Source organism: Marmota monax, unplaced genomic scaffold, assembly GCF_021218885.2.
Source record: "Marmota monax isolate L192 unplaced genomic scaffold, Marmota_monax_Labrador192_F-V1.1 WCK01_AAM20220418_F8-fsc00004, whole genome shotgun sequence".
Classification (NCBI taxonomy): Eukaryota; Metazoa; Chordata; class Mammalia; order Rodentia; family Sciuridae; genus Marmota; species Marmota monax.
The window spans coordinates 10,919,139-10,946,730 of record NW_026692881.1 but is presented as its reverse complement, the minus strand read 5'-3'; the positions used below and the strand labels follow the sequence as shown (position 1 = coordinate 10,946,730).

The 27,592-nt window shown below is 35.5% G+C and overlaps 2 protein-coding genes across 5 annotated transcripts in view; one reads left to right on the top strand and one right to left on the bottom strand.

Annotated features, from left to right (window-relative positions):
• Positions 1–16,581, top strand: part of Noc3l (NOC3 like DNA replication regulator) — a 30,542-nt gene extending 13,961 nt beyond the window's left edge. Inside the window, exons 11-21 of the mRNA XM_046450475.2 lie at positions 1,538–1,669; positions 4,020–4,100; positions 4,438–4,538; positions 6,976–7,048; positions 7,128–7,191; positions 7,275–7,346; positions 7,843–8,024; positions 9,386–9,514; positions 10,307–10,404; positions 13,443–13,527; positions 13,860–16,581. Of these exons, the coding sequence (XP_046306431.1) occupies positions 1,538–1,669; positions 4,020–4,100; positions 4,438–4,538; positions 6,976–7,048; positions 7,128–7,191; positions 7,275–7,346; positions 7,843–8,024; positions 9,386–9,514; positions 10,307–10,404; positions 13,443–13,527; positions 13,860–13,988 (1,146 nt within the window). The 3' untranslated portion in view covers positions 13,989–16,581. The remainder of the gene's footprint in view (positions 1–1,537; positions 1,670–4,019; positions 4,101–4,437; positions 4,539–6,975; positions 7,049–7,127; positions 7,192–7,274; positions 7,347–7,842; positions 8,025–9,385; positions 9,515–10,306; positions 10,405–13,442; positions 13,528–13,859) is intronic.
• Positions 16,582–25,095: 8,514 nt separating this feature from the next.
• The window catches only part of Plce1 (phospholipase C epsilon 1), a 363,943-nt gene continuing 361,446 nt past the window's right edge, over positions 25,096–27,592 (bottom strand). For all 4 annotated transcript variants that reach the window (XM_058581097.1, XM_046450435.2, XM_046450436.2 and 1 more), the window contains one exon: positions 25,096–26,492. The gene's annotated coding sequence lies outside the window, so the exon portion shown is untranslated. The remainder of the gene's footprint in view (positions 26,493–27,592) is intronic.

Genomic DNA, 27,592 nt, shown 5'->3' with positions numbered 1-27,592 from the left:
GAGCACCTAGAATACCTACAAAATATTAGAAATTGATCTTTCTAATACCTAGAATGGCCCAGGTTTCCACTTTATGCCTTTAGTAATTGCTTGTTTTCATTCTGAGCTTTTAGCCCCGCTATCTGAAATACTCAGCTTTCTTCTACATGTGCATATTGGAACGTCAAAATAATACAAACCTGTAGTTTTCAAATGTTTGTTCCAGGAATGCTACTGTGACTGAAGGAAGTCAGTAGGATAGTTTCTTCCAGAGAAACAAAATATAGTATTTGAAACCTTTTTGTTTGTTGTGTTTAAATATGAGAATGGTTGCTGTAGCACATAAAACATCAATTTTCAAATTGGTTTCTGGAATTTTGAGTGGCTTAAGATAAAAGTTCTCATTTTGGTCTATGGACCAGCATCAGTTGGAAATTAGAAACATAACTAGGGCTTGACTCCATACCTGCTGAAATAGAAATTCTGGGGATGGGATCCAGCTATTTGTGTTTTAACATGTTGTCTGGGTATTTCTGATACTTGATAAAATTGGGAAACCATTGGTTTAAAGGAAAATTAGTTTTCTTTCAATAATAACAATAGTCTTCATGCTGTTTTTTTTTTTTTTTATTGTGAGAAACACATGAAGACTAACACCATTAACTGCAAAACTGAAGCAACTAGCCAATCCCTAAAAAACAAATGCCAAATGTCTTCTTTGATATAAGGAGAACAACTAAGAACAGAGCAGGGAGGAAGAGCATGAGAAGAAGATTAATATTAAACAGGGACGAGAGGTGGGAGGGAAAGGGAGAGAGAAGGGAAATTGCATGGAAATGGAAGGAGACCCTCATTGTTATACAAAATTACATATAAGAGGAAGTGAGGGGAAAGGGAAAAAAAAAACAAGGGGGAGAAATGAATTACAGTAGATGGGGTAGAGAGAGAAGAGGGGAGGGGAGGGGAGGGGAGGGGAGGGGGGATAGTAGAGGATAGGAAAGGCAACAGAATACATCAGACACTAGTATGGCAATATGTAAAACAGTGGATGTGTAACTGATGTGATTCTGCAATCTGTATACGGGGTAAAAATGGGAGTTCATAACCCACTTGAATCAAATGTATGAAATATGATATGTCAAGAGCTTTGTAATGTTTTGAACAACCAATAATAAAAATTAAAAAAAAAAAAACCCTGAAGCAAGCTTAGTAAATTAAAGCCAGGTTCAAAATATCTTAATTTATATTTCCTCCTTCCATATTGTCCAAACCTTTTTCTATCTTGCTTACTCTTTGTAATCCTATCTACCAATGTAAGTAGTCTATGTCATCGTCATTACAGTAAAGTTTTATGTATTTAGTCAAATATTGTTGTTCACAAATAAGTGAATATGATTAGCAAAAGATAGTAGAACTGTGTGTAAAATGTGATAAAAAATGCTTGAAAGTGGTTTTGCATGATAGGAGGAAATAACATTGTTAAATGCTATTTTTTTCTATATAAATTTTTGAGGGTATAGATATTAAGTTATATATTTGTATTTTTTTCCAATATTAGATGTTAAAAACATTTTTGTGCCTAAGAATCAAGGAAGTAGAAGTAAAAAAAGATACAGAAGACATCAATAAGCCCAAAAAGTTCATGACTTTCAAGGAAAAGAGAAAAACTCTATCAAGAATGCAGAGAAAGGTTTGGTTTATTTCCATTTTTGTTTTATTTAAGTGTTGTTTTATTTGATTTTTTATATTTCAAAATCTGAGAGTGGGGCATGGTAGCACGTGTCACAGCTATTTGGGAGATTGAGGCAGGAGAGTGCTATAGCCCATGAGTTGGAGGCCAGCATGGACAACATATTGAGACCCTGCTCAAAAAAAGAAACAAAACAAAACATTTTGAAACCTAGTATTTATTTTTTATTTGTTTTAGTACTAGAGATTGAACACCGGGGGCACTTTCCTGTTGATGAGCCACATCCCCAGTCCTTGATAAACTTTTTAGAAATTTTGATACAGGATCTTGCTAAATTGCTGAGGGTTTTGCTAAGTTGCTAGACTGGTCTCAGACTTGCAGTCCTACTGTCTCTCGCAAAAATCTAATACTTAGAGAATTTAATTTTTACCAGTTATTTCAAAAAATGTTTTCTTATATCAATTTGAATTGACAATTATTGGCAAAGAACAGTAGGTGGAAAGGTATTTTTGTCATGGGCTTTTATTCTTTTGCTTTTTAGATCAATTTAGAATCATTTGTTTTACACAGATTGTTTTTTTTTTTTTTTTTTTTCTTAAAAGGATACATTTAGGCTGGGCTTATAGCTCAGTGATAGAGCACTTGCCTAGCATGTATGAGGCACTGGGTTTAATTCTCAGCACTGCATATAAATAAGTAAAGGTCCATCAATAACTAAATAAATATAAACACGTATACACACACACACACACACACATATATATATATATATAATAATATGTAAATATTAAATATAAAAGGATGCATCCATGTGAAGATTGGAGCCACACGTGAGCTTGTTAATTGAATCATTTTTGGGGGGTTAGAATTCCCACCCCTTGTTAAACCTGAGTTGAAATTTATCCCATTGTTGTTTACTGAGACTTTAGAAACCTTTGTTTTAAAAAGACAACTAGTATCTTCCTTAGAGAATCATTATACAGTTTAAATGAGATGATGATGTATTATAAACTTAAGAGTTTATAATACTGGATATGCTTTATAAACAGTAGTTGTTACCACCACTAAATTCATTATTTTTATCACTTAAATACAACATTTTTAAACAGTTTGTTAGAGTTATGAAATTACTTGTAAAAACGAAACAAAAAGTAATTTCCAGTGATCTCTATGACTGGTCTTCATACATTTTCAAAACATGACAGAAGTAATAGACTTAATTATAAACAAAGAAAATAAATACATTAAGATGGTATTGTTTAAATACTTAATAAGTTGGATGTCTCTGTGGGGGCCAGAGGGGACAAAGACCAATAAAAACATGGCAACTTTTTAACAGTTTCTTAATGAAGGAATGAAATTTCCTTAGTCAGTTCTCTATGCCTCAGGCAGCTTAGCAGCATTGTTTGCTGCTCTTCCAACATTAGGAAGTGGAAAAAAATTGGATATTTTATTGAATTTTTAAAGTAATATCTGGTTTTATTTATTATGTGAAATGTGATTGGGAGGAATTATTGATGATGGGCTAATAACTCTAGGAGTTATTTTTGTGTTCAGTGAATGTTCTCTTTTTTATGTTTTGAAAAATTTAATTGTAGAAAATTATATCCCATTGTATCTATTGCTCAAAATGAACAAATGTTAAAAGATTTACTTCTGTTTTTTTCTTGAAATGAAAGAAACCATTAGAAGCTGGATGTTGTGGCATACATCTGTAATCCCAATATCACGGGAGGCTGAGCCAGTGAGGATCCAGAGTTCAAAGCCAGCCTACACAGCATAGCAAGACCGTATTGCATAAATAAATGAATAATGACCGTATTGCATGAATGAATGAGTGAATGAATGAATGAATGAATGAGCAAGCAAGCAAGCAAAGAAAGAAATCATTGTTGAGAGGCAGGAGTCTCATTTGTTTCTCTTTCCAGTCTTGTTCTTCTGCTTCCCTCCCAGGAGGCAGTCACCATTATAAATATGGCTTGCATATACATCTGTTCCATGGGTTCTACTTTTGCTTATATTTACCTTCCTAGACAATATGTGTTTTTTTTTTTAAAAAAAATGATTCATTCATTTCTTTTTCCTGTTCAGAATTTTTAACCTGTACATTAGAATTGTACATAATAGGATACATTGTGACATATTTGCACACACACGACACAAGTTTCACTCCCCAGAATCACCCCTTTTTTCCCTCCCTTACCCAGTTCTCTTCCTCTACTGATTTTCCTTCTAATTTCATGAGTCCTCCCTCTAGTATATGGTCAGATATGTGTTTTATAATGTTGACATTTTGCTTGTTTGCTTTTTTTCACTCAATGGTATACTTACTTTCTCCTCCTATTTTCAGTGGAAGAAAGCAGAAGAGAAACTAGAGCGAGAGCTTCGGGAAGCAGAAGCTTCTGAGAGTACGGAGAAAAAACTTAAGCTAGTAGGTAGTTTCATATTCTCTTATGCTTTTCAGAATGTTTTATTATATGATTTTAACCTGAAAATTATTGTTTCAACTTGTAGGTAGATAATTTTGATTTATTTCATGAGGCTTAGATGATTTTTAGGGTGCTCAAGAAACTATTGTGTGGTCAGTGTTAGTTTTATGAATCAAAAAATGTATATTTTCATTCTATTTTGTTAAAGTTCCAAAGATTGACTTATGGGGAGAGATGATAAGGGAAAAAGAAGATTTAACTTTGAAAGTCATAGTTGTGTTAGCTCAAGGAAAGCATACCAGGTTACCCTAAGGTGATTTTGTCTGTTTCCTCTGCCAGCACACGGAGACCCTGAATATGGTATTTGTAACCTACTTCAGAATATTGAAGAAGGCCCAGAGATCACCTCTTCTGCCAGCAGTCCTTGAAGGTCTTGCCAAGTAAGGGCTGTGTAGGTTGAAATCTTTTAGATTCCTTATAAATATAATGTTCTCTGTCCTCATTCGCTTTTTGTCTTTCCTTAAACTGTTTGTAACAAAAGGCTTTTTTGGTTTTGTTATCTCAACGTTTTATTTTTTAAGTCTTCGTTAACTCTTTCCTTCTGTTTTGTACATTGTAGGCGTCCTTAAAGTTCATCTCTCAGTCCTTGGTTCTTTTTTGCACTGTGTAGTCAGTTATCTACCAAATCCCAGCTTGTACATCATTTCTCGAATCCTCTATAATATGTTTCTGTTAAAATACGTCTTTTTGCATATCCTATTAATACTGATTACTTTCTTGAAGAATGGTTGTCCTGATAGCTTTCTATTATTAGTTATGAGATGGTATCCTGTATAATATTGTTAACCAATAAAAATATAAGGTGAACTACATATGCAATTTAGCTATATTATTACAAAGGTGAAAAGATACAAGTGAAATGTATTTTATTAAATTAGATTTATCTAACATTATTTTAACATACAATTTGTATTAAGTATTAATGAGATAGTTGGCATTCTTTTTTTTTCCCCCTCTTCTTTTTAGCATAAAAGAGTAGGATTTATTTAAATGAGAAGAAAAGAAGCAGAGTTTTTACCTGGCAAAGGCGCGTGGTGAGGGGGGTGCGGTGATGGGGGGTCAGGATCTGATAGGTTGCCCTTGGCATCCTTTTTAAAATATGTCTTTGAAAACTAGTATATATTATATACTTACAGTACATCTCAATTTGGATCAGCCACATTTCGAGTTTCTAGTAGTCATATGTAGCTAGTGCCTACCATTATTGGATAACACAGATTTAAAAATAGAAATAGGACTTATGGCTGGAAGATATAGAAAAGGCAAGTTCTGTTCATTATAAGAAATTACTTTCTAATGACTAAAGTTGTTTGGCATTGGGTTGCATTTCTTTATAGGGTAATGTCCTCATCCTTGAGAATTCTCAAAGAAAGGCTAATCAGAGAAGGGATTACTCTTACATTATGTAAAACTTGCTATTTATTTTTTTAATGGCCAATTTCCTTATTTAAGTTTTTTTTTTTAAACCTGCTTATTTTAGAAGCAAATAAAAAGAATCTAAATAATCCAAATAAAAAGAATCTAAACTTTAAAATAAATTCCCTTTCTTGTACATCTATATAAGTCTGCTTGCCTGCCGCCTTTCACAAATGGAATCATGCTTACATATATGTCCTGTAACTAGACATTTTTATTGTATTTTTCCATGTTAGCACATATAGATGACTTAATTTTTTAAGTTCCTAATACTCCATTTTATGGATACGAATATTTGTTTAGCCTTTCCCCTGTGTTACTGCTTGTATATATATCTTCATGCACTTGCATGCATCTATTGCCAGGTCAAAGGGTATGCTCGTCTTCACTTCTGATAAATAATGCCAAATGGCTTCCCACAAAATGGTACTAATAGACATGGACTGTCACTTCTAATGTATTACTTCTTTGGTCTCTCCTTGGTCTAAGATTTATATAGCAAAAATTCTTTATTAATATTTAAAAGGTATCCTGGCTTAAGCCAACTTTAGTGCCTAATAATTTATAGTATACATACAGGGTAGGCTCACATTTAGTAGCTCACATGATTCTCTCTTTTTTTTTTCATATGTTTTTAGTTATACATGGACACGGTATCTTTATTTTGTTTATTTATTTTTAATGTGGTGCTGAGGATTGAACTTAGGGTCTCACACATGAGAGGCGAGTGTTCTACCGCTGAGCCACAATCCCAGCCTCTTATATGATTCTCTTTAACCCTATTGGTAGTCTCAGTTATTTCCAGAAATAGAGGCCCAAGACAGTCAAATTACAGTCTAGGATCATATAGGTAATTAGTAGCAAGAACCTCAACTAAACACCAGTTCCTATAGTCTTCTAATTTTATCTTCAAAGCTGTCATAGGGTCCATATGATCTTTTTTGGGTGCTGGGGATTGAACTTAGGGTCTTGTGCATGCTAAATATGCACTCTATCATTGAGCTGTGCCCCAAGACCTGGGGTCTTATAAATGACAGAATCTTTCTTTCTCTCTTTCTACTACCTGTTTTCCTAGAAGCTGACTCTGCTGGCTCCTTTGTGAGTTTTCATACTGCTAGAAACCTAGTAAACTTTCCCCAGGGAGTATATTTGCTCTTAGCAACTTCTAAGGAAAAAGTGTTTTAAAATATTTTTGATCTGTTTAGTGCTTTATATATTCCTGCTGAGCACAGTGTCTATTAGTGTGAATCATTATTAATATTAATAATCACTATAATATCTGTCATAATTAACATTTTAAAATAAGGAGTATTAAAAATCAAGTTTTAAAGTCAAGTTTAATTTTTACCTACATATTTCTGCTTTTTGATCATCCTTTAACTAAGTTTTGCTTAATTTTAGGTTTGCTCACCTTATAAATGTGGAATTTTTTGATGATTTATTAGTGGTTCTTCACACTCTCATTGAATCTGGTGTAAGTAACTATTAATTAATTACTTTTTAAAAGATATAAATGATAATTATCATTCTTAATAGCTTTTTTCTTTTTAAAGGACCTAAGTTACCAAGAAAGTCTTCACTGTGTTCAGACTGCTTTTCATATTCTTTCTGGGCAAGGTAAGATATTTTCTTAATCAAGTTTGTTTGCTTTGTCTTCAGAAGCTGTACTTACCTAATATATATTTGTTTTCATTTCAAAGGTGATGTTCTAAATATTGATCCAATGAAATTCTATACACATCTCTACAAAACGCTATTCAAATTACATGCAGGTATGTATGTTAAAATAATATTTCCTTAATACATATTTATCTTCTAATTGTATATGACCAGAATTATAGTCAATGAGAAATTGGCATAGGTACCTAATATACTGGCTTGCCAGTGCACACATCTGAATTTAACCTTACGAAAGACTTGAAGAAAGAGTAACTTCCGGGTTTTTTTTGGTACTGGGGATTGAACCTGCGGTGCTTAACTGGGCTCACATCCCCAGTCCTTTTTTATTTTGAGACAGGGTCTTGCTAAGTTGCTTGGGGCCTCACTAAGTTGCTGAGGCTGGTCTCAAACTTAAAATCCTCCTGAACTTTTGGTACTGACTGAAAAAGCCCATTGCATCTCTTAGCAGTACAGTACTTTTTAGTGATTAGGGAAATGATTTGAGACAGGTATAACAATTCAGCTTGTTTGTGTTTTTCTGGAGTTCAGTGAAGTTGCGTAATGAAAAAGTAATGAGAAGAGTTCTGAAGAATATATCTGTTGTTTTAGGTGCTACCAATGATAGTGTTGAGATTGTACTCCAGTGCCTCAATGTCATGCTAACCAAGCGCAGAAAGCAAGTTTCTCAACAGCGAGCCCTTGCCTTCATCAAGCGCCTTTGTACCCTTGCTCTTCAGGTTCTTCCGAATTCAAGCATTGGCATTTTAGCAACTACCAGAATATTAATGCATGTAAGTAGTAATACAAATAAGGAGAACTAGGTTCTTATAATACTGCAGTCACATTTTGTTTGTTTGATCTGTGTCTTTTTCCCTCTTTTATATTGTTATTTTAACCACAAAAGTTATTCACAACTGGGTGTGGTGTCACATGTCTGTAGTCCCAGCTCCTTGGGACATTGAAAAATGGAAGCAAGAGTGTTAACGTTGCTTGAGCCCAAGAGTTTGAGGCTAGTCTGGGCAACACAGTGAGACGCTGTTTTGTTAGAAAAGTCAGATAGGAAAAATAATTCACATTTGTAACAAGATCAGGTGATAGAAGAAGTACAGCATAAAATTACATAAGGAAAGGATTCTGTATCTGCTGACACTTCTCAAATGTAATTATTTTTATCACTTGGTGTGTATCCTTCCTATAGACTTTTTGAAATTCATGTATAAGTACTTGCACCACACACAAAACGAACAATTTTTTTTTTTTTTTGTAATAGAAAGGAGATTAAGGGGATTATGGATACACTGTTTTTTAAAAACACTTAATGGTAGTGAATACAATACAAATATTGCCATTTTATCTCTTTAATAATTAAGGTTTATTTAGTTCTTTATTTAACAAAGACTTGTATAGTTCTTACTATGTATCTGCCACTTTTATAAATGCTTTACAAAGATTAATTCACTTAATTTTTATGACCCTGAGGTAGCTGCACTTATTGTTCCCATGTTACAAATGGTAAAACAGGTCGAAAGAGAAAGTAACTTTCTTACTTTTTTTTTTTGAAAGTAATTTCTTAAGATGACACAAATATTAAGTGTTAGAAGTGGCATTCAAATTTAGGTAGTCTGGCTTTTATACTTCTTTGTAGTTCTCTTGATGGATATAGGTTATTATTGTTACTGCTGTTAACCAATGATGCTGTATTGAATATATGTGTATTGGATGTATTTTTGTAAGAAAGATTCTTTTTTTAAAATATTTTTTAGTTGTTGATGGACCTTTATTTTTTCTTTATTTGTATGTGGTACTGAGAATAGAACCCAGTGTCTCCCACATGCTAGGCAAGCACTCTGCCACTGAACTACAACCCTAGCCCTTGTAAGAAAGAGTCTTAAAAGTGGGATTGGAGAGTGGAAAAAATATTTTGTTTTCTTTTGCAAGAAAGAAAACAGAATATTCTTGTTTTCTTCTCAAACAAGACATTCTTTTGCAATTTTTTTCTTACTATATAAACTTAAATGACTTCTTATTAAAGACCTTGTGCTTGTAGCTTGTATATAACCACAAATTCAAATGAAACACAAGTACAGACCAATGAGATTCTTAAAATTACAATATTAATTTATTAATTCTCCCTTTTAATGTGTTTTTGTAGACTTTCCCCAAAACAGATCTATTGCTTGACAATGAATCTCAGGGAAGTGGGGTTTTCCTCCCTGAGCTGGATGAGCCCGAGTACTGTAATGCTCAGAACACTGCACTGTGGGAATTGCATGCGCTGCGGGTAAGAGTAGCCCTATTTATTTATTTTTCTTCTTTTGTGAGCAATAATTTTTCAGTTTCCTCAAATAGTTATTATTGTCAGAGGACTTACTGTATTTTGTTCTGGGGAATATCTGTTTTACAATTCATATTTTAATATTGCATTTCACTTTGCTTTTGTTATTCTTTAAGCTGTTAAGGTCCATTCTCTAAGACAGTAGAAAACAATGACAATTTTTATATTGATCTTATCCAAAGATACTTCAGTAGGCCACATTTCATGGTTTTACCTAAGTCCTACAACATCCTTGTTCCTGCATATGGATAGCATTAGAGTGAGCCTTGTGAAATATGAGTATCAGGTGAGTTGTTGTAAACTATTTTCACTCAGAAGTAGGAATTACTTTTTAATATTTTTTTAATACTATAAAAGCAAGACTAAACTATGTCACTGGTAACTTGGTCATCAAACAGATTTGTTTTTTAAAAAATATTTATTTAGTTGTAGATGAACACACAGTGTCTTTATTTATTTTTATGTGGTGCTGAGGATCGAACCCAGTGTCTCACAAATGCAAGGCAAGTGCTTCACCACTGAGCCCTAGCCCCAGCCCCCAGATTTGTGTTTTAATCCTGTCAGCAAAAATTATATTCTTTCTGTAGGCATGTGGTTCTGATAAGTTAAATACATATATGTGGGTGTTTTTTTTTTTAAAGCAAGATTTTGTGGTTTTATTAAAGAAAATCTTTGCTCAGCTAGTGTTTTCTAAAGTACTGACCTGTGCACGATGTGGTTTTCCTGTTTCTTCTTCAGAGACATTACCATCCCATTGTGCAGAGATTTGCAGCTCACCTAATGGCTGGAGCACCTTCTGAAGGCTCTGAAGCATTGAAACCAGAATTGAGCCGAAGGTAATATTTAGCATCGCTTTATTCTTTTCCTTTTTTGTTTTCTTTGCAGTGTGAGAGATTGAACCCAGAGCATTGCTTTATTCTAAAACTACAAAATTTAGAGACTTGAAATGAAGATTAGTGGTAGAGCACTTGTCTACTAGTTCATTCAAGGCCCTGGGTTTGATCCCCCGTATTTCAGGAGAAAAATTAGAAAAGAAGACAACTACCAAAATTCAGCTGATAGCTCTTTACTTTGAAAAGTCTAGTACTATGAAGTACTAGATTACAAAATGTTAAGTGCAAGTTGAGGGTCAGGTTTTTGTCTCACTTCATATTCCTGAATTGTTCTATAGATAAAATATGCTGGCTAGTTGAAAGTAGTGATTCCTATAATCCCAGCTACTTGGGAGGCTAAGGCAGGAATATTGCAAGTTCAAGGTCAGCCTGGACAACTTAGTTAGACTTTATCTCAAAAATTAAAAAAATTAAAAAAGGAATGGGAGTATAGCTCCGTGGTAAGAGTTTGCTTAGCATGTGTGAGGCCTGTGTTTAATCCTCAATTCTGCACAAATCAATGAAAAAGTATGCTGGCTGTGATTTTATTTGTTTGGATAATTCCTTAAAACTTAAAAGAAAAAAAAAATCCTGAAAAGTTTCACACATATAGAAAAGTAAAAAGAGTAGTGTAGTGAAAAGTCCAATCAGAGTGAGCTTCCTTGCTCCTTTTTTTTTTTTTTTTTTTTTAAGTGCTGGAGATCCAGCCTAGTAGCTATCACTGAGCTACATGCCAAGCCCTCTTCTTCTTTTTTTAAAAAACAATTCTGCTATGGCAGAAAATGAGGAAAGTGAGGGAAAAAAAAGGGGGTGTTTTGGAATACTGCCACCAGAAAGACAACAGTTTCATTCCTTGGGCCTCCCAAGAATACCTTCCAACCTATAAAAAGGTCAGAAGGGAACTTCCAGCATCCACTGTATGCTTCTAGATGGGAAACGGGTCCTTCTAAAAGAAATTTCTTTTCTTCTAATGTTGTATTTTGGAAATATTCTGAAGTTGGAAAAATAGTAATTAATCTGTATCCCATCAAATTAGTTAGGAAATACTTCAGTTAAATACAGTAGAAGATAAATGGTAGCTATTTTTATCTTAGACCATTTATGCTTCCTTCAGAAAAATATATGACACTCAGTAATATATAAAGAACAGAAATTTATTTTCCCAAGTTCTGCAGATTGGGAAGTCCAAGATAATGGGGCCTTGTTGTATCATTTCTGATACAACAAGGAGTGGAGGAAGGACAAGCTATGCAGAGGCTATGAGAAAGCATCTTTGAGGATCCATTAATCCCTCATGGCCTTATTAGCCCATTTCTTGTACTGTCACATTGGCCATTAAGTTTTGATACCTGAATTTTGAAAGGGACACATTCAAACCATAGTACTTTGTTTGTAACCAGTACCCAGAATTAGCATTTTGCTGTTGCGGTAAATTTTTTTCCCTTGTAAGTGCTCTGTTTTTGTTTTTTTTTTTCTTTCTTTCTTTCCTTTCTTTTTGGTACTGGGGATTGAACCCAGGGATACTTTACCACTAAGCTACATCCCTAGTCCTTTCTACTTTTTTATTTTGAGATAGGGTCGCACTAAGCTTCTTAGGGATTTGCTAAGTGCTGGGGCTGCAAAATTCTCCCACCTCAGCTTTCCAAACTGCTGGGAATACAGGCATGCACCACCATACCCAGCTAGCCTCTGGTTTCTTTAATTCAGATACCACAGGTGACTTGAAGAGTGGGCCAGACTCTTCGGAGTTTGAACAAAAGTTTAAATTAATTGCTGTCTTTTGAATATTGGAAGAATTCACGTAACTTTGACATTTCCAGCTTCTCCTGAGATACTAGACTTGGTGATTTTGGCCTGTATTTTTACATGGCAGTATCAATAGTCAGTTACTGTTCCCTCTAAAAGGGTTGCTTTCTGGCTAGGATAATCTTTTGGCCTTATTAAATAATGGCCATTTACCTTTTTCTTCCTTCTTACTTCCTAACAGTCCCCATCCCCCACCTTCAACCGTATTTTTTTAAAGTGGGGAAAAAGAAAATTGTTTGTCATTCATAGTACCTTCATTTTGTTCATCCATTTTTATGTGCTGCTGAGGATCGAACCCAGTGCCTCACACGTGCCAGGCAAGCACCCTACCAATGAGCCACAACCCCAGCTCCTCTTTTTATTTAATGATCATTTTCTGGTATATTTTCATTAGTGATCCTCAGTATTTTCCTCTTTAATGCCAGTTTTTCTTTTCTGGAGGAAGATGAAGATTGCGTTTATCCTGAAGGCTTGCAAAGGGAGATACATATGTGTTGCTTTTCTGACAGAGATTGGGTGTAAGCTTAATCATAGACCTTACAGGTCATTTCCTGTCTCCTTTGGGGAAAGTGAACTAACCTTAAATTATTAAGGTTTCACGTACATGATGTGGATATAGACATGTTTTCTGTCCTGAGTGTCCTTTCCTTGTTTTTCATCCGGTTCAGCTGTATTTTGAAGTCCCTGGGGGATAACTTCATGCTTCCAATGACTAAGTTAGATTTAACTGCTTCTGGTTCACATAACTGATTGAGTTGGGATTTGATTACACTGAGCTAGAAGTCTTCTGCTTGACTTTTCCTCTGTGTTTTGTTCCTGCATTTCTTTCTTTCTTTCTTTCTTTCTTTCTTTCTTTCTTTCTTTCTTTCTTTCTTTCTTTCTTTCTTTCTTTCTTTCTTTCAATATTTACTTTTTAGTTGGACACAATATCTTTATTTACTTATTTTTTTTATGTGGTGCTGCGGATCGAACCCAGAGCCTCGCACATGCCAGGCGAGCACTCTACCTCAGAGCCACAACCCCAGCCCATTGTTCCTGCATTTCTAAATGTATTCTACACTTCTCTGCGATAGATTAGTTGGATAATGTTGACATCTGGGAATTTAGGATTCATTTTAAGCTAGCGAGTTTGGGTACAATCTATTTTCAAGTTCTAACTATGACAGTATCTATATTTCTTACATTTGTTTTTATAGATCTGCAGTTGAACTTTTTGAGACTTACAGCATGGCAGCAATGACTTTCAATCCTCCTGTTGAATCATCAAACCCCAAAAAGAAGGTATGTGATACTTTTCATTCAAAAAAAACAAAAACAAAAACTTGCATGTCTTTAATTATTTTAACCTTTAGCTTGCTTAATTGTTTGTGGTTTTTGTTTATGTTTTAAGAGTTGATAGTAGGATAGATGTTTAGATTTGGAATTTTATAGAGATGGTCAGTGAGACTGCTTCACTCAATATAGGATACATCTTTGACCTGACCAAACATCTTTCATTATTAAATTTTATTTGTTGCTATCAGCTGTTGCTATTTATAGCTTTGCTCACAGCTTGGGTTTTACTTAAGAACATAAGTAACTTTTTAACTCATATTTTTAATTTTTTTTTCCAGGATAAATTTTTACAAGGAGATTCATTTTTGAATGAAGATTTAAATGAACTAGTCAAAAGACATTGTAGTGAAGTTGCTATAGAGTCACCTCTGGATTTCACCAAATATTTGAAAACATCACTATGGTAGCACAAAAATGAAGAGTCAGTGGACTTCCTTGTATATTTGTATGTGGTAAAGATAAATTGTTGACTTAGAAATATTTCTTCTTCTACAAGGAAAACTTCCTAAGAATGATTAGGAAGAGAAATAATTACCCTTTGCATGATATAAAGCTATGCCCCAATTAAGAAAATGTTATTTCATTAAAAAAGGAAAATTGAAAACCTTCTTTTTCTCCCGATATTTGGAAGTTTCCTTCTTAATGATGCTGCCTTTTAAAAACTTAATACATATTTAGTTAGTTTTTTTTTTTTTTTTGTACCAGTGATCGCATCCACTGGTGCTTAACCACTGAGTTATGTCCCCAGCCCTTTTTAAAATTTTTTTATTTAGAGACATGATTTCAGTAAGTTGTTGAGGGCCTAAGTTGCTGAGGCTAGCTTTGAACTTGTGATTCTCCTGTTTTAGCCTCCCAAGCTGCTGGGGCCACTGGCCCCAGCTTAAGTTACAGTTTTTAAAATAATCTTTGGGTGTGATAATGTAGCTCAGTGGTAGAATGTGTGCCTCGCCTACAGGAGGCCTTGGGTTCAATCCCTAGCACCACACACATATACAAAATCTCTGAGTTAGATATTATTGAAATTTAGTTGCCATATTAAAATTAGGGCATAAAACATAGGACATTTAAGATTGAGAGTGTTTTTATCATTTAGCCACTTCCTAAAACTAAATATTTAAAAAACTAAATAAATATTATTGTTCTTGTAATACTATAGATGGAAATAAAAAACATTCTAAATTTGAGTGAGTATACATTGTATGCAGATTTTTGAGGAAAGGGAAAAAAATAGCTTGAAATTGGACTTAGGTTCATTGGCTCACTTCAAGAAGTCACCTAATTTGGTCTTTTATAAAAAGGATGAGTGTTTATTATGGCTACTTTCAAAAGAAGTTTGAATGTGATTCTAGTATCTTTGAAGTTCTGTGTGTTTCCTGACATGCCCTGGAGGCTGTTAGGGGAAGAACTGCTCTAAGAGGGAAGAACCCAGCCCAAGAATTTCCATCTTGTTTTAGGGACAAAGGGAATCCAGCAAAAGGCCTTCCTAATTTTTTTAAAAAAATACAGGTAAAATATGTATATATATATATATATATATATATATATATATATACATAAGTATTTTTTAGTTGTAGGTAGACACAGTCACCTTTATTTCATTTTTATGTGGTGCCGAGGATCAAACTCAGTGTTTCACACATGCTAGGCAAGTGCTCTACTGCTGAGCTGCAACCCCAGGCCAAAATGTATATTCTTAATGAATATAACTATAAAACAGTATTTTATGTAACAGCAATTGTTAGTTATTGTCTTATTCTAACAACAGTTTATGAAATATGTTTCAATGGCCAGGGAAATATTTTCTACTGTTAATAGTTGAATACATAGCTGCTTTCTCTGTTTCCTGTTTTTGATGTGAGAATTTTTTTAAAAAAGGATACTAGTCTAACTAAGTAGATCTCTCATTGCTTCATAACCATATTCAGAACCATAAAAACTAGTTACTTTGGTTTCTTATGAAATAAATAAAAATTGAAAAATTCCCTTGTCATTCCAGCAGTGGGAGTGTGGATATCAGTTTAACTGTGCACGTCAGTCTTCCCCACCAATCCCACCCACCCCAGGATGGGGATTGAGCCCAGCGCCTCAAACATGCTAGGCAAGTGCCCTACCACTGAGCCACAACCCCAGCCCCCATGTCCAGCCCTTTTAAAATTTTATTTTGTGCTAGGGTCTCATTAATTTGGTAGGCTGGGCTTGAACTTGTAGTCCTCCTATCTCAGCCTCATGAATAACTGGGATCAGATGTGGGCCACCACACCCTGTTTTGTTTTCAAATAAGTCTTTTCTTTATATGTGATTTGAAAAGTATTTCTTTTTTTTTTAAATGTTTTAGTTGTAGTCGGACACAATACCTATATTTCACTTATTTATTTTTGTGTGGTGCTGAGGATCGAACCCAGGGTTTTGCACGTGCGAGGTGAAAGGTCTCCCACTGAGCCACAACCCCAACCCTTGAAAGGTATTTCTGAGGTCACATTTCAAAGGCTTGATTGTTAAGGATAAAAAAGGTATGTTTTAGCATATAAATATTTACTTATAACCTCCATTTAGATATAAATGAATAACAAAGAATATTATAAATATTTCTGTGACTAAACAGGGTTTCTGTCCTTATCAGAGCACAAGTGACCAATACACATCAAACTATTTTCCAAACATATACAAATATAGGGGCTAGGGTTGTGGCTCAGTGGTAGCACACTCGTCTGGCATGTATGAGGCACTGGGTTGGATTCTCAGAACCATATATAAATAAATGAATGAATGGATGAATAAAGTTAAAAAATGTCAAATACATTTATGTTTGACTTTGGCAGCAAAAACTGTAATTTAGGTGAAAAATCAGTTTTAGAGCAGGAATTCAATGGCTTTTTCAAGCTTGCATTATGCTTTTAACTTTTTTTGTTTGTGTATTTATATAGTGAGTCACAGATCATTGTATATCTAGTATTTAAATATCTTGTATGAATATGGGTATGAAATATATTTGTGCATAAATTTGTCAGTGAGTTTCATTTTTTGAAGATAAGTGTCGTAGTCAGTAGTCATACACTCACCTAAGCTACCACCTTTTTTTTTTTTTTAATAAAACCGAGCGCTTACTGTGTGCTTAGTATTATACTAGATGTTAAGAAATAAGGTGAGCTAATAATAGGCACAAGACAGACTCATTCTTCTATTACTTTTCATGCTGAGTCAAGTCATTTGCATAATACTTTTTAAAAAATGCAGCATTACCCAATTCTGTGTCAAAATAAGTTATTTAATACCTGTGTCATTTGAAGTAAGAATGGTCTCAGAGCTGTTTGATGGCAGGCTTGAGCATAGTATGTTTGTATTCCAAGAGACTTAAGAATGTTTTAATAATCATGGAGATTCAGGGTGTTTTTCAAAACTATTTCAGGTGTTCATAGGTCAAAATCCTTAGCCATCTGCCAAAGTTTGTTTTTAAGTAGTTGATACATAAAGATAGCAGAGAACACATAAATTTTCTATGGATCATGGAGATGTTGGCCTAAGTCTGAACTTTGTCCAAGAAGTAGTCTCCCTTTTCTCTCTCTCTCTCTCTTTTTTTTTTTTTTGAGTACTGGGGATTGAACTCAGGCACTCAACTACTGAGCCTCATCCCTAAGCCCTATTTTGTATTTAAATATTTAGAAAAGACAGGGTCTCACTGAATTGCTTACGGCCTCGCAAACTTGCTGAGGCTGGCTTTGAACTTGCAATCCTTCTGCCTCAGCCTCACGAGCTGTTGAGATTACAGGCATATGCCACCACACCTGGCCCTTTTCTCTTTGATAACTTTTTTTGGGCTCTTGTCCTTAGTGCTGATGCAAAAAAAGCAACCCAAAAGGGGTAGAGACTGCCACCTTGAGAGCACTTTTCCAGTAGGTTGCCTTACTCTGCCAAGACAAATACCAGCCAGGAAAATTGTACTCTTCATTGGTTTGGGAACATAATTGTGGAGCTTTGTGTTTTAGAGTTAATGAACCAGTAAGCAAGTCCTGATTCCTTTTAAGCATTAAGCAAGGCCTGTGGTATCTGAGCAGAAGAAAGGTCTATAGAGATATTAGAAAGAGTAGAGAACAGTGGAGGAGGAAGATATAGTTACAAAAGGGAAACTGGTATATATCAAAAGAGGTCCACTTTCACTCATGACCCTACAGTGTCTTCAGAGCATCAAGATGGGAACTCTTTATGAAATCAAGCCTTGATTAAAAACAAGGCACTTGTAACTGCACTTTTGTTTACTCCGGACTCCATATTTATCCCTAACTGGAGAAAGAATTTGTAAATAGCTTACATATGTGCTATGGATGACATGTGAAGAGGCTTTTGCTCAAAAGGACACTTTATGCCCAGATAGTATTTCTACTCCCTGCAAATTTATTCCCTACTCTCCCTAATTCCTTAACACCCTCTAGGAATCTTACATTTTCTTACAAAATAACCAGTTCCAAATGAATAGGTGACTAAGAAGAAGATTATCTCACTTGTAGCATCATAGGGCACACTACATTCTTTCTTAAATCCTTTATTACCAACTTTTTTTAATATTTATTTTTTAGTTATAGGTGGACACAAATCTTGATTTTATTTTTATGTGGTATTGAGGATCAAACCCAGGGCCTCATGCGTACTAGGCAAGCACTGTACCTCTGAGCTACAATCCCAGCCCCAATTACCAATTTTTTTAAGTTGGCACCTAACAGTGACAGAATTCTTTTCACTTTTAGTGAAGTTTTTAAAAATATTGTAATAAACCCAGCTTTCATATCTATATTCCTTTCCATATCAACCTTACTGATAAGAGTTTGCTACCCAGACTTCTTGTAGCCTAAGTATAAAATTGTAGTGGGTATAGTTCTAGTGGTGATTTTAGATGCATTCTGAATAATGTGATAATTTATTTCATTTAGTATACTGATATAGTTGTATAATTCACACACGCCTTTTTTCTTTCTTTTTTTTAATGTGATACAGATTGAACCCAGGGCCTTATGTATGCTCTACAAGTGCTTTACCACTGAGCTGCATCCCTAACCCTAGCTGTATAATTCAGATAAGATTTAAATAAAAATTGCATATTTCTGACAAATATCAGGTTGTACTAGTCCATTATAATGCAGTTATATACCTCATATAGACATTTTGGTCAGTGATGGACCATTGTGTGGGTGTTATGTGATATGATAGTGGTTCCATAAGGTTATAGTGGACTTAAAAATTCCTATTTCCTAGTGCCATCTTAGTTTGTATAAGTACACTCTGATGTTTGCACAATGATGAAATCACCTAACAATGCATTTCTTGGAATTTAACCCCATTGTTAAGCGACACATGACTGTAGTAGAGTAGGCCCTTTACATTTTAAGCAGTGTGTCCTTTATAAAGTTCCAGAGACTCAAATTATAAGACAATATGTACCTTAACCTCAAGATGGAATACCCAACCAGGTTGGGATGCAGCACAGAGAATAGACTGGATTTTCTACTTGCTAGATAACTCAGTCTCTAATTGAGTCTTAGGGTTAAGTTTCAGATTTGCTGTAACCAAATCCACAATTATGCTAAAGGCCATTTGGGGTGGGAATGGGGGTGAGCAGAGTGTTGAGAGCCACAGCCGAAAGGGCCCCAGCAAACTTCCAGCTGCCAGCTGATGATTGGCTCACAGCAGCCCCAGCAACTTCTAGCTGCCAACTGATGGGCTTCTCTGCGGTGATGCTCATTGGGCTGTTTCCCTGCCCTTTTAGACCACGGAGCTGCTCATTGGGGGACTTTTTTGGCTCCGCCCATGTGACCCAGCCAATCGGCCTCAAGAGCAGGAGGAGTGGAGGAGGTGGAGAGGCTTGTGGGAAGCTGGTGGTGGCAGTTGGGCTCTGAAGGTTTTCCTGAGCAGCTGTTTTGTTTGGCGTGTGTGGTTCTAAAAATAAAGTTCATTTCTTTTGACAAGTGGCTCCTGAATTGTGCCCAGCCAGACTGCAGCATTTGGTGGGCCGCACGGGGAACGACTGAGGGTAAGTGATAAGGTAAACTGCTCGCCCCTGCGGGCAGGGCGAGAGGATGGGTAGCCATTTTAAGATTCCTCTTTTGTTTTGCTAAACTTTTGTTTTAAGTTGCCTGTCCCTGGAGATGTGTAAGATGGAAGAAAAACCGCTCACATCTGAGGAACAGATAGGGAGAAAGGATGGATGGACATTTCAGGAGGATAGAAAGGCTATTATAATGATTTTTTGTTGTTTCACTTTTGTTTCATTCTGGTTCAGTTTTGTTTGGCGTTATCTTCTTGGGTTGTATTATAGTTATAGTAGAAATATTCAAGTAAAAGAGAAGGTCTCTTGAGCTAGTCAGATAAGAGAAAAAAATTCAAGTAAAAAAGGCCTCTCGAGCTAGTCAGACAGAGGAAAAAATTCAATTAAAAGAGAAGGTCTCTCGAGCTAGTCATACAGAGGAAAAAATTCAATTAAAAGAGAAGGTCTCTGGAACTAGTCAGAGGAAAAAATTCAAGTAAAAGAGAAGGCCTCTCAAGCTAGTCAGACAGAGAAAGAAAGTGTAAAGCAGAAAAAGCCATCAGGGGGAAAGTTACAACAGGAGACTGCTACTAACACCTTTCTATCACCAGAGGGTGTAAGTGTCCAACTAACAAGGCCACCTCCATATGCTGGGAGGCCTCCAACCCCCACAGTTGATAGTTGGGATCCTGAGACAAGATCTCAAATATTAACATGCCCTGTATTTGAGGCAGGAGGGCAGCGAATTCACCATGCTTTAAATTTCAAAACAGTGAAGCAGCTAAAAGAGGCTGTAACAACCTATGGTCCTCAAGCACCCTTCACTGTAAGCATGGTCGAATCCATTAACAACTTGAACATGATGCCAACAGATTGGGCTGATATGTGTAAAGCTGTGCTAAATGGAAGACAATACCTGTTATGGAAGGTTGCCAATGAGGAATTTTGCAAGGAGACGGCTAGGCGAAATGCAGTAGCTGGTTATCCTCAGAGAAATCTAGATATGTTGTTAGGAAAGGGACCTTATGAGGATCAGCAGCAACAAATTGCATATGATCCTGGTGTATATGCACAAATTGCTGTAGATGCAGTTAAGGCATGGAAGACTTTACAAGGACATGGAGGTTTACAAGGTCAATTATCTAAGGTAATACAAGGAGCTAATGAACCTTATGCTGAATTTGTAGATAGGCTTATTCAAACAACTACCAGCGTTTTGGGGAATACAGAACAAGCAATATCATTACTAAAACAACTGGCTTATGAGCAAGCGAATCGTTGGTGCAGAGAAGTCATTAGACCATGGAAACATGAAGATTTAAACACATATATTAAATTATGTAGAGACATTAATGAACAAGAGCAAGTCGTGGCAGCTGCAGTAAAACAGGCTTTAGAACAAGGGCAAGTCGTGGCAGCTGCAGTAAAACAGGCTTTAGATGCCAGGCCAAGAACATGCTACAATTGTGAACAAACAGGACATTTTAAAAGGAATTGCCCCATAGGAGGAGGGTTTAACAAAACTAGGTATCAAAGGAGTAGAATACCGGGTATTTGCCCACGATGCCGTAGAGGGAGACATTGGGCTAATGAATGCCGTTCTCAAACCACCATAGAGGGTACTCTATTATCAAAAAACGAACAAGGACCAGGTGTTTATCCACGATATCATGGACAAAGGCATCGGGCTCTGTTGCCAAAAAATGGACAGGGGGGCCCAATGCTCCGGGGCCCAAAACCACTAATAGACGGAGCACTGGAGGAACCCAGCAACCCCATCAGGGTAGTGCCCAGGACACATTGTCCATCAGATCCCTCATCAGACAAACCAGAGGGAGCGCAGGATTGGACATCTGCGCCTCCGCCAGAGCAGTACTAACTCCAGAGATGGGAGTTCAAATCATTCCCTCAGGGGTAAAAGGACCTCTTCCCAAAGGAACAGTAGGCTTATTATTGGGACACAGCTCTTCTATTCTAAAAGGACTTATGATAAGTCCTGGGGTAATTGATCCCGATTATGAAGGTGAAATAAAAATTATAGCCAGTTCTCCAAAGGGTATATCAGTAATTTCACCAGGAGATAGAATAGCACAGTTACTAATAATACCCAGCCTACATGATAAATTTTCCAGTCGTGCTGTAGAAAGAGGTTCCAAGGGATTAGGCTCCACAGGTGTAGATTGGGCTATGCTTTCTTTAAATTTAGAATCTCGCCCCATGCTAAAACTAAATATTCAAGGACATGAATTTAATGGGCTACTGGATACAGGCGCAGACCTTAGCATCATCTCTCGTCAAGAATGGCCAAAACATTGGCCATTACAATAAGCCACTCAAACGCTTCGAGGCCTAGGAGTGGTGACTAATCCCCATAGAAGTGCAATGGTATTAGATTGGAAGGATCCTGAAGGACGTGAAGGAACTATACAGCCATATGTATTGGATCATCTTCCTGTAAATTTATGGGGACGAGATGTCCTAGATCAATTAGGTTTGACATTAACAAATAACATCAATCAAAATGCACCCACTATTATGGCTAGACAAGGTTTTAGGAAAGGAAAAAGATTAGAAAAACAAGAACAAGGTATAGCAGCACCAATACAAATAGATCAAGGAACAGACAGACATGGGTTGGATTTTCAGAAAGGGCCACTGAGACAATAAAAATTACTTGGAAATCAGAAAGATCAGTGTGGGTTCCTCAGTGGCCCCTGACTAAAGAAAAGATACAAGCAGCCCATGACCTGGTCAAACAACAATTAGCGGAAGGACATATACAACCTTCTGTATCTCCCCATAATACTCCTATTTTTGTCATCAAAAAGAAATCTGGTAAATGGAGATTACTGCAAGATTTAAGAGCCATTAATAATGAAATGGTTATTATGGGACCTGCTCAATCGGGGATTCCTCAATTGTCTGCTTTGCCAAAAACCTGGTATGTTTTAGTTATAGATATTAAAGATTGTTTTTTTTTTTTCAATTCCAATTCATCCTGAGGATAGTCCACGTTTTGCATTTACTATCCCTGCACTGAATCATGAGGTCCTGAGATATGAGTGGAAAGTACTCCCTCAAGGGATGGCTAACAGCCCAACTATGTGTCAAATTTATGTTAACAAAGTAATCCAGCCACTTAGAAATCAAAATCCTGAACTACAAATATTTCACTATATGGATGATGTATTATTAGCACACAAAGATAAAAACCCATTGCTAGAATGTTATGCCACACTTACAAACTTATTAAAAAATTATAATCTAGAGATAGCAATAGATAAAGTACAATTAAATTTTCCAATTAATTATTTAGGAGTTCTATTATCATCAACCATGGTCCGTCCACCAAAAATTCAAATACGAGTAGATCAACTCAAATCACTTAATGACTTTCAAAAGTTATTAGGAGACATAAATTGGATAAGGCCTTATCTAGGTATACCAACAGGAGAGTTGGGACCTTTATTTGATATCCTAAAAGGTCCATCAGATCCAAATTCACCCCGAATGTTAATGCCTGAAGCAAGAAAGGCGTTAAAAATCATTGAAACATATATGGAAAATATGTGTTTGGATAGAATTGATATAAGTTTGCCTTTATTATTTATTGTACTACCAACAAAAAATATTCCTACAGGAGTATTTTGGCAAGAAGGTCCATTATTATGGATACATTTATCTTATTCTCCTAACACTATTCTTACTAGGTATCCTGAGGCTGTAGGACAATTAATACTCAAAGGAATAAAAGCAGCAAAGGGAGTGTTTGGAATTTCTCCCAATAAAATTATTACTCCATATACTATGAATCAAATTGATGAGTTAGCTAATGAGTTAAATACTTGGGCAATAATCATGTGCAAATCTAATGTTTCATTTGATAACCACTTACCATCTAATCCTTTATTGTCTTTGTGGTCATTGCATCCTGTAATTTTTCCAAAAATGACAAGAAAAACCCCTATCATGAATGCTCCAAATATATTCACTGATGGGTCAAATAATGGTACAGCAGCAATAGTTACACCTGATCAAACTTTTACATTTTTAGTATCCAATTTATGTCTCCTAATCAGCTCAAAAGGTAGAGCTTAGTGCAGTATTACAAGCTTTTGTGATGTTTAAAGATTCTGTATTTAATTTATTTTCCGATAGTCAGTATATAGTTAATGCTATAGTATCCCTTGAAGATGCTGGTAGGATTTCCCCTTCCTCTACTGTTTTCTCTTTGCTTTCCACTATACAAAGTCTAATCTGGGACAGAAAAGATCCATTCTTTATAGGACATATCAGGGCACATACAGGATTGCCTGGAGCCCTTAGTTTGGGCAATGATTTAGCAGATAAAACTACACATGACATACATATTTTCTCTACACTAGAAGAAGCTACAAATTTTCATAAAAAGTTCCATGTCAATGCTAATACTTTACAAAAGTGTTTTAAAATAACTAAGGAACAAGTTAGACAAATAATAAAACAATGTCAAAATTGTGTGACCTTTTTACCACAAGTTAATCTTGGAGTCAATCCTAGAGGATTGATACCTAACCATATTTGGCAGAGACGTCACACACTTGCCAGAATTTGGAAAATTAAAATATTTGCATGTTACAATTGATACTTCTTCTGGATTTTTGATGGGCTCCCTTCATGCCGGAGCCCAGCTTCATGCTTATAAAATTTTGCCACTGTGGGCGTTCCAAAACAGTTAAAAACAGATAATGCCCCTGGTTATACTTCTACCTCTTTTAAACAATTTTGCTCAACATTTGGCATTACTCATATAACAGGAATCCCATACAATCCACAGGGACAAGGCATAGTTGAAAGAGCTCATCAAACTATTAAAATGTACTTATTAAAGCAAAAAGAAGGAATTGGGAAGGGGTATATATTCCCCAAAGATAAACTTAAAATAACCCTTTTTACTCTAAACTTTTAAATTTGGATTCATCAGGACTTAGTGCTGTGGAAAGGCATATGTGTCCAAAAAAAGTACATAAGCCCAAAGTACTTTGGAAGGATATTCTAACAGGACAATGGAAAGGGGGTGAGCGGAGTTTAGCAAGAATCAAAGCAAAATGAAAAACCTAGAGAGGCCAGTCTTGCTTTCTATCTCAGTCTCATTATTCTGCAGTTTTCATTTTGGTTCTAGCCAGTTAGACTAGTAATTCAATTTTCAACCAATGGTAAGCCAAACCACACAAGTCTTGATAAAATGCTTCCAGGATATTTTAAAAAATGGGACACTACTATGCATTTGTTATAGACTGGTTATTTGACTTAAAAAGAAACCTGTAGCACTATGCAAACCATATCAAACTGTAGTAGCCTAAATTCTGTTGGCAAGAGAATGGCGGGTCAGTAAGAACTTAAAATGACATGAAAGCTGTATAGTGTATTTTTGACACTTATGTTTTTAAAGTATGCAAAAAATCATGGGGATTATTTTATTCATTTTTTAAATTAGTAAAAAAAGAAGTCTCAAAGCAAAGTTTAGGATTTTTCTTGTGTTTATAATTTGAAAAAACTCTTAAAATTGAATGAAACCAATGGAAAGGTAAAGTTTGGATTTTACTTTAGAGAAACACATTTCATTTTTAAAAGCCATAGTTTGCTTCATACCAAGAATGAAAAAATTTCATTACACTTAGCTGATAGTTTTGTACAGCAAGGTTTAAAAATAATTTACATTAAATGGCAAGTATGAGTTGGATCGATAGCTCTTAATCAGAAACGAAGCTATTTTTCTTGGTAGTCTAGCCTATCTCAGATGTTCATAGCATACATTTTCTTTTTAGGAAGTTTGTCTTCAAATAGTGAATTAAAACCACTAATGCCTCTAAGTCATAGCCACATCAAGAAAGCTATGTCTAATAAATATATAAGTACAGTGTCAATACAAACCTTGCAAAATAAATAAATCTACCTCAAACACTAACTCAGTCTGCTTTTGCTTTTAGAAAATGGTTAGCTTTCTTGTTAAGACACAATGACTCAGTAGATATTAAAATTATATATCATCCTAAATTCATTTTGTGAAAACCAAAAATGGAATAATCTGTGAGTATATGAGCAATAACCTTTAAAAAAATATTTCTACATGTATAGAGAAATCTTGAAGAAGAGTGCACTATAGCACAACAACATAGGAACTAAGCTGAGTTACTTTTAATGAATCTTATGTTATAGGACATATTTACATTTGCAATGCCCCAAAGCTTCAACTTCTCGGTCATAAAACGCATGGCTATACTAGGTTTCTTGCTTTCAGACCTCTGTGCCTCCTGTTCCCAGTTCTCTAACTTGGGTTGGCACACTCTGGCCCTTGGGCCAAAGCCAGCCTGCCACCTTTTTTTGTATGGCCCTTGAGCTAAGAATAGTTTTTAATTTGTATAAATGGTTGAAAAAAATCAAAAGAATATTTGTGATATATGAAAATTATATGAAATTCCAATTTCAATGTTCATAAATAAAGTTTTATTGGAATGCAGCCATGCTTATTCATGTACTTATTTGTCCGTGGCTGCTTTTACACTACAGTGACAGAACAGAGGCCATGTAACCCTCAACCCTTAAAATATTTATTATGTGGCCCTTACTGACAGTTTTCTGGCCCTTGCTCAATTATTGCAAGCCTAATAATGGTTTTCCCAACTGCCAACATTTCTAAAAGAGCAATTCCCTGGGCTTCTTTGCTTCATTCGTCAGTAAATTGGTTTGTAGCTTCCAGCCCCGTGCCATCTTGTCCTCATCATGGACCTCACATCATGTGTGAAGAAGGCTGCAGTTCATAAATCATCAATTTCCAGTTTTAAGTTTAATGAAAATAAATTATATTTCTTCCACCATGTTCATTCTTGGCTTTGACTTCTTGCTGAGAGATCTTCACCTGTAATGAGGTATACATGGGTTTATTAGCATATTGAAAATGAAGATGCAAAAACATAACCTAACAAGTATTCATAGTTGTTTAGCCAATAGAAACCTACAGCTCTGGTGGCTGAGTTTGGGGGAGAGTCTGTTTCCTATGAACTCAAATGATTGGGGGAAAGTGAGGGACTGGGGATTGACTCAGGGGTGCTTTACCATTGAGCTATATCCCTAGTCCTTTTATTTTTAATTTTTAAAATTTTTGAGACAGGGTCTTGGTAAATTCTAAAGCTGTCCTTAAACTTGCAATCCTCCCACCTCTGCCTTCCTAGTTATTGGGATTAAAGGCATGTACCACAAGCTCAGCTGAACTTATAAGTGTCTGAACATGATGTTCCTAGGAAGCAAAACATTAGGCATTTGTGGCCTGGAACACCATGTTCTTTAGGGGAAAAAAACAAAACTTTTTAACTCACATTGTTCAACTTTTAAGGAAAGGTAGAATTCTTTCAATTGTGTGTCTGTTATTTGAGAGGAGTAAGATGAATATACTTCTTTTGAAGTTCTTAAATGATGGTTATTGAAACTTTAGATGTGATTGTTTAGAACAAATGACATGAAATATGTGACTCAGAAAGTGGCAGAAACACCAAACATTTTCTTATGAGCCTATATACAGAAAGAGCCCCACCATTTTTTTTTTTTTTTACAAGTAGTCTTTCCTGGGAACATCATAAAGGAGGTCTATGGGATGTAAATTCTCATTGTTGCACCTATTTCTGTTTATAAAGATAGCTTCCCCAACTTTAAGCAAAGCTATGAAGTCAACTAAATGATTCTAAATGTCTGCTTCCTGCCAGAAAATTGGATCCAGAGGCAGTCATCTAAATCACTATCACTCTCTTCCCCTCTCCTAGAATATAAACAGTTATGTTCATGTGGTGTGCAAATTTCTAGTAGTTGTATTCTAATGTACATGGTGCAGTCTTAGAGTACACAGAGGGCTTCTTAAGTGTAATAGTACATTTATGACAGATTTACCAGCCTTGGTGTAATTTCACTGTCATGGGAATTAGATGTATGTGACATTATCACTTCTGTACTTTACTAATGTTGATA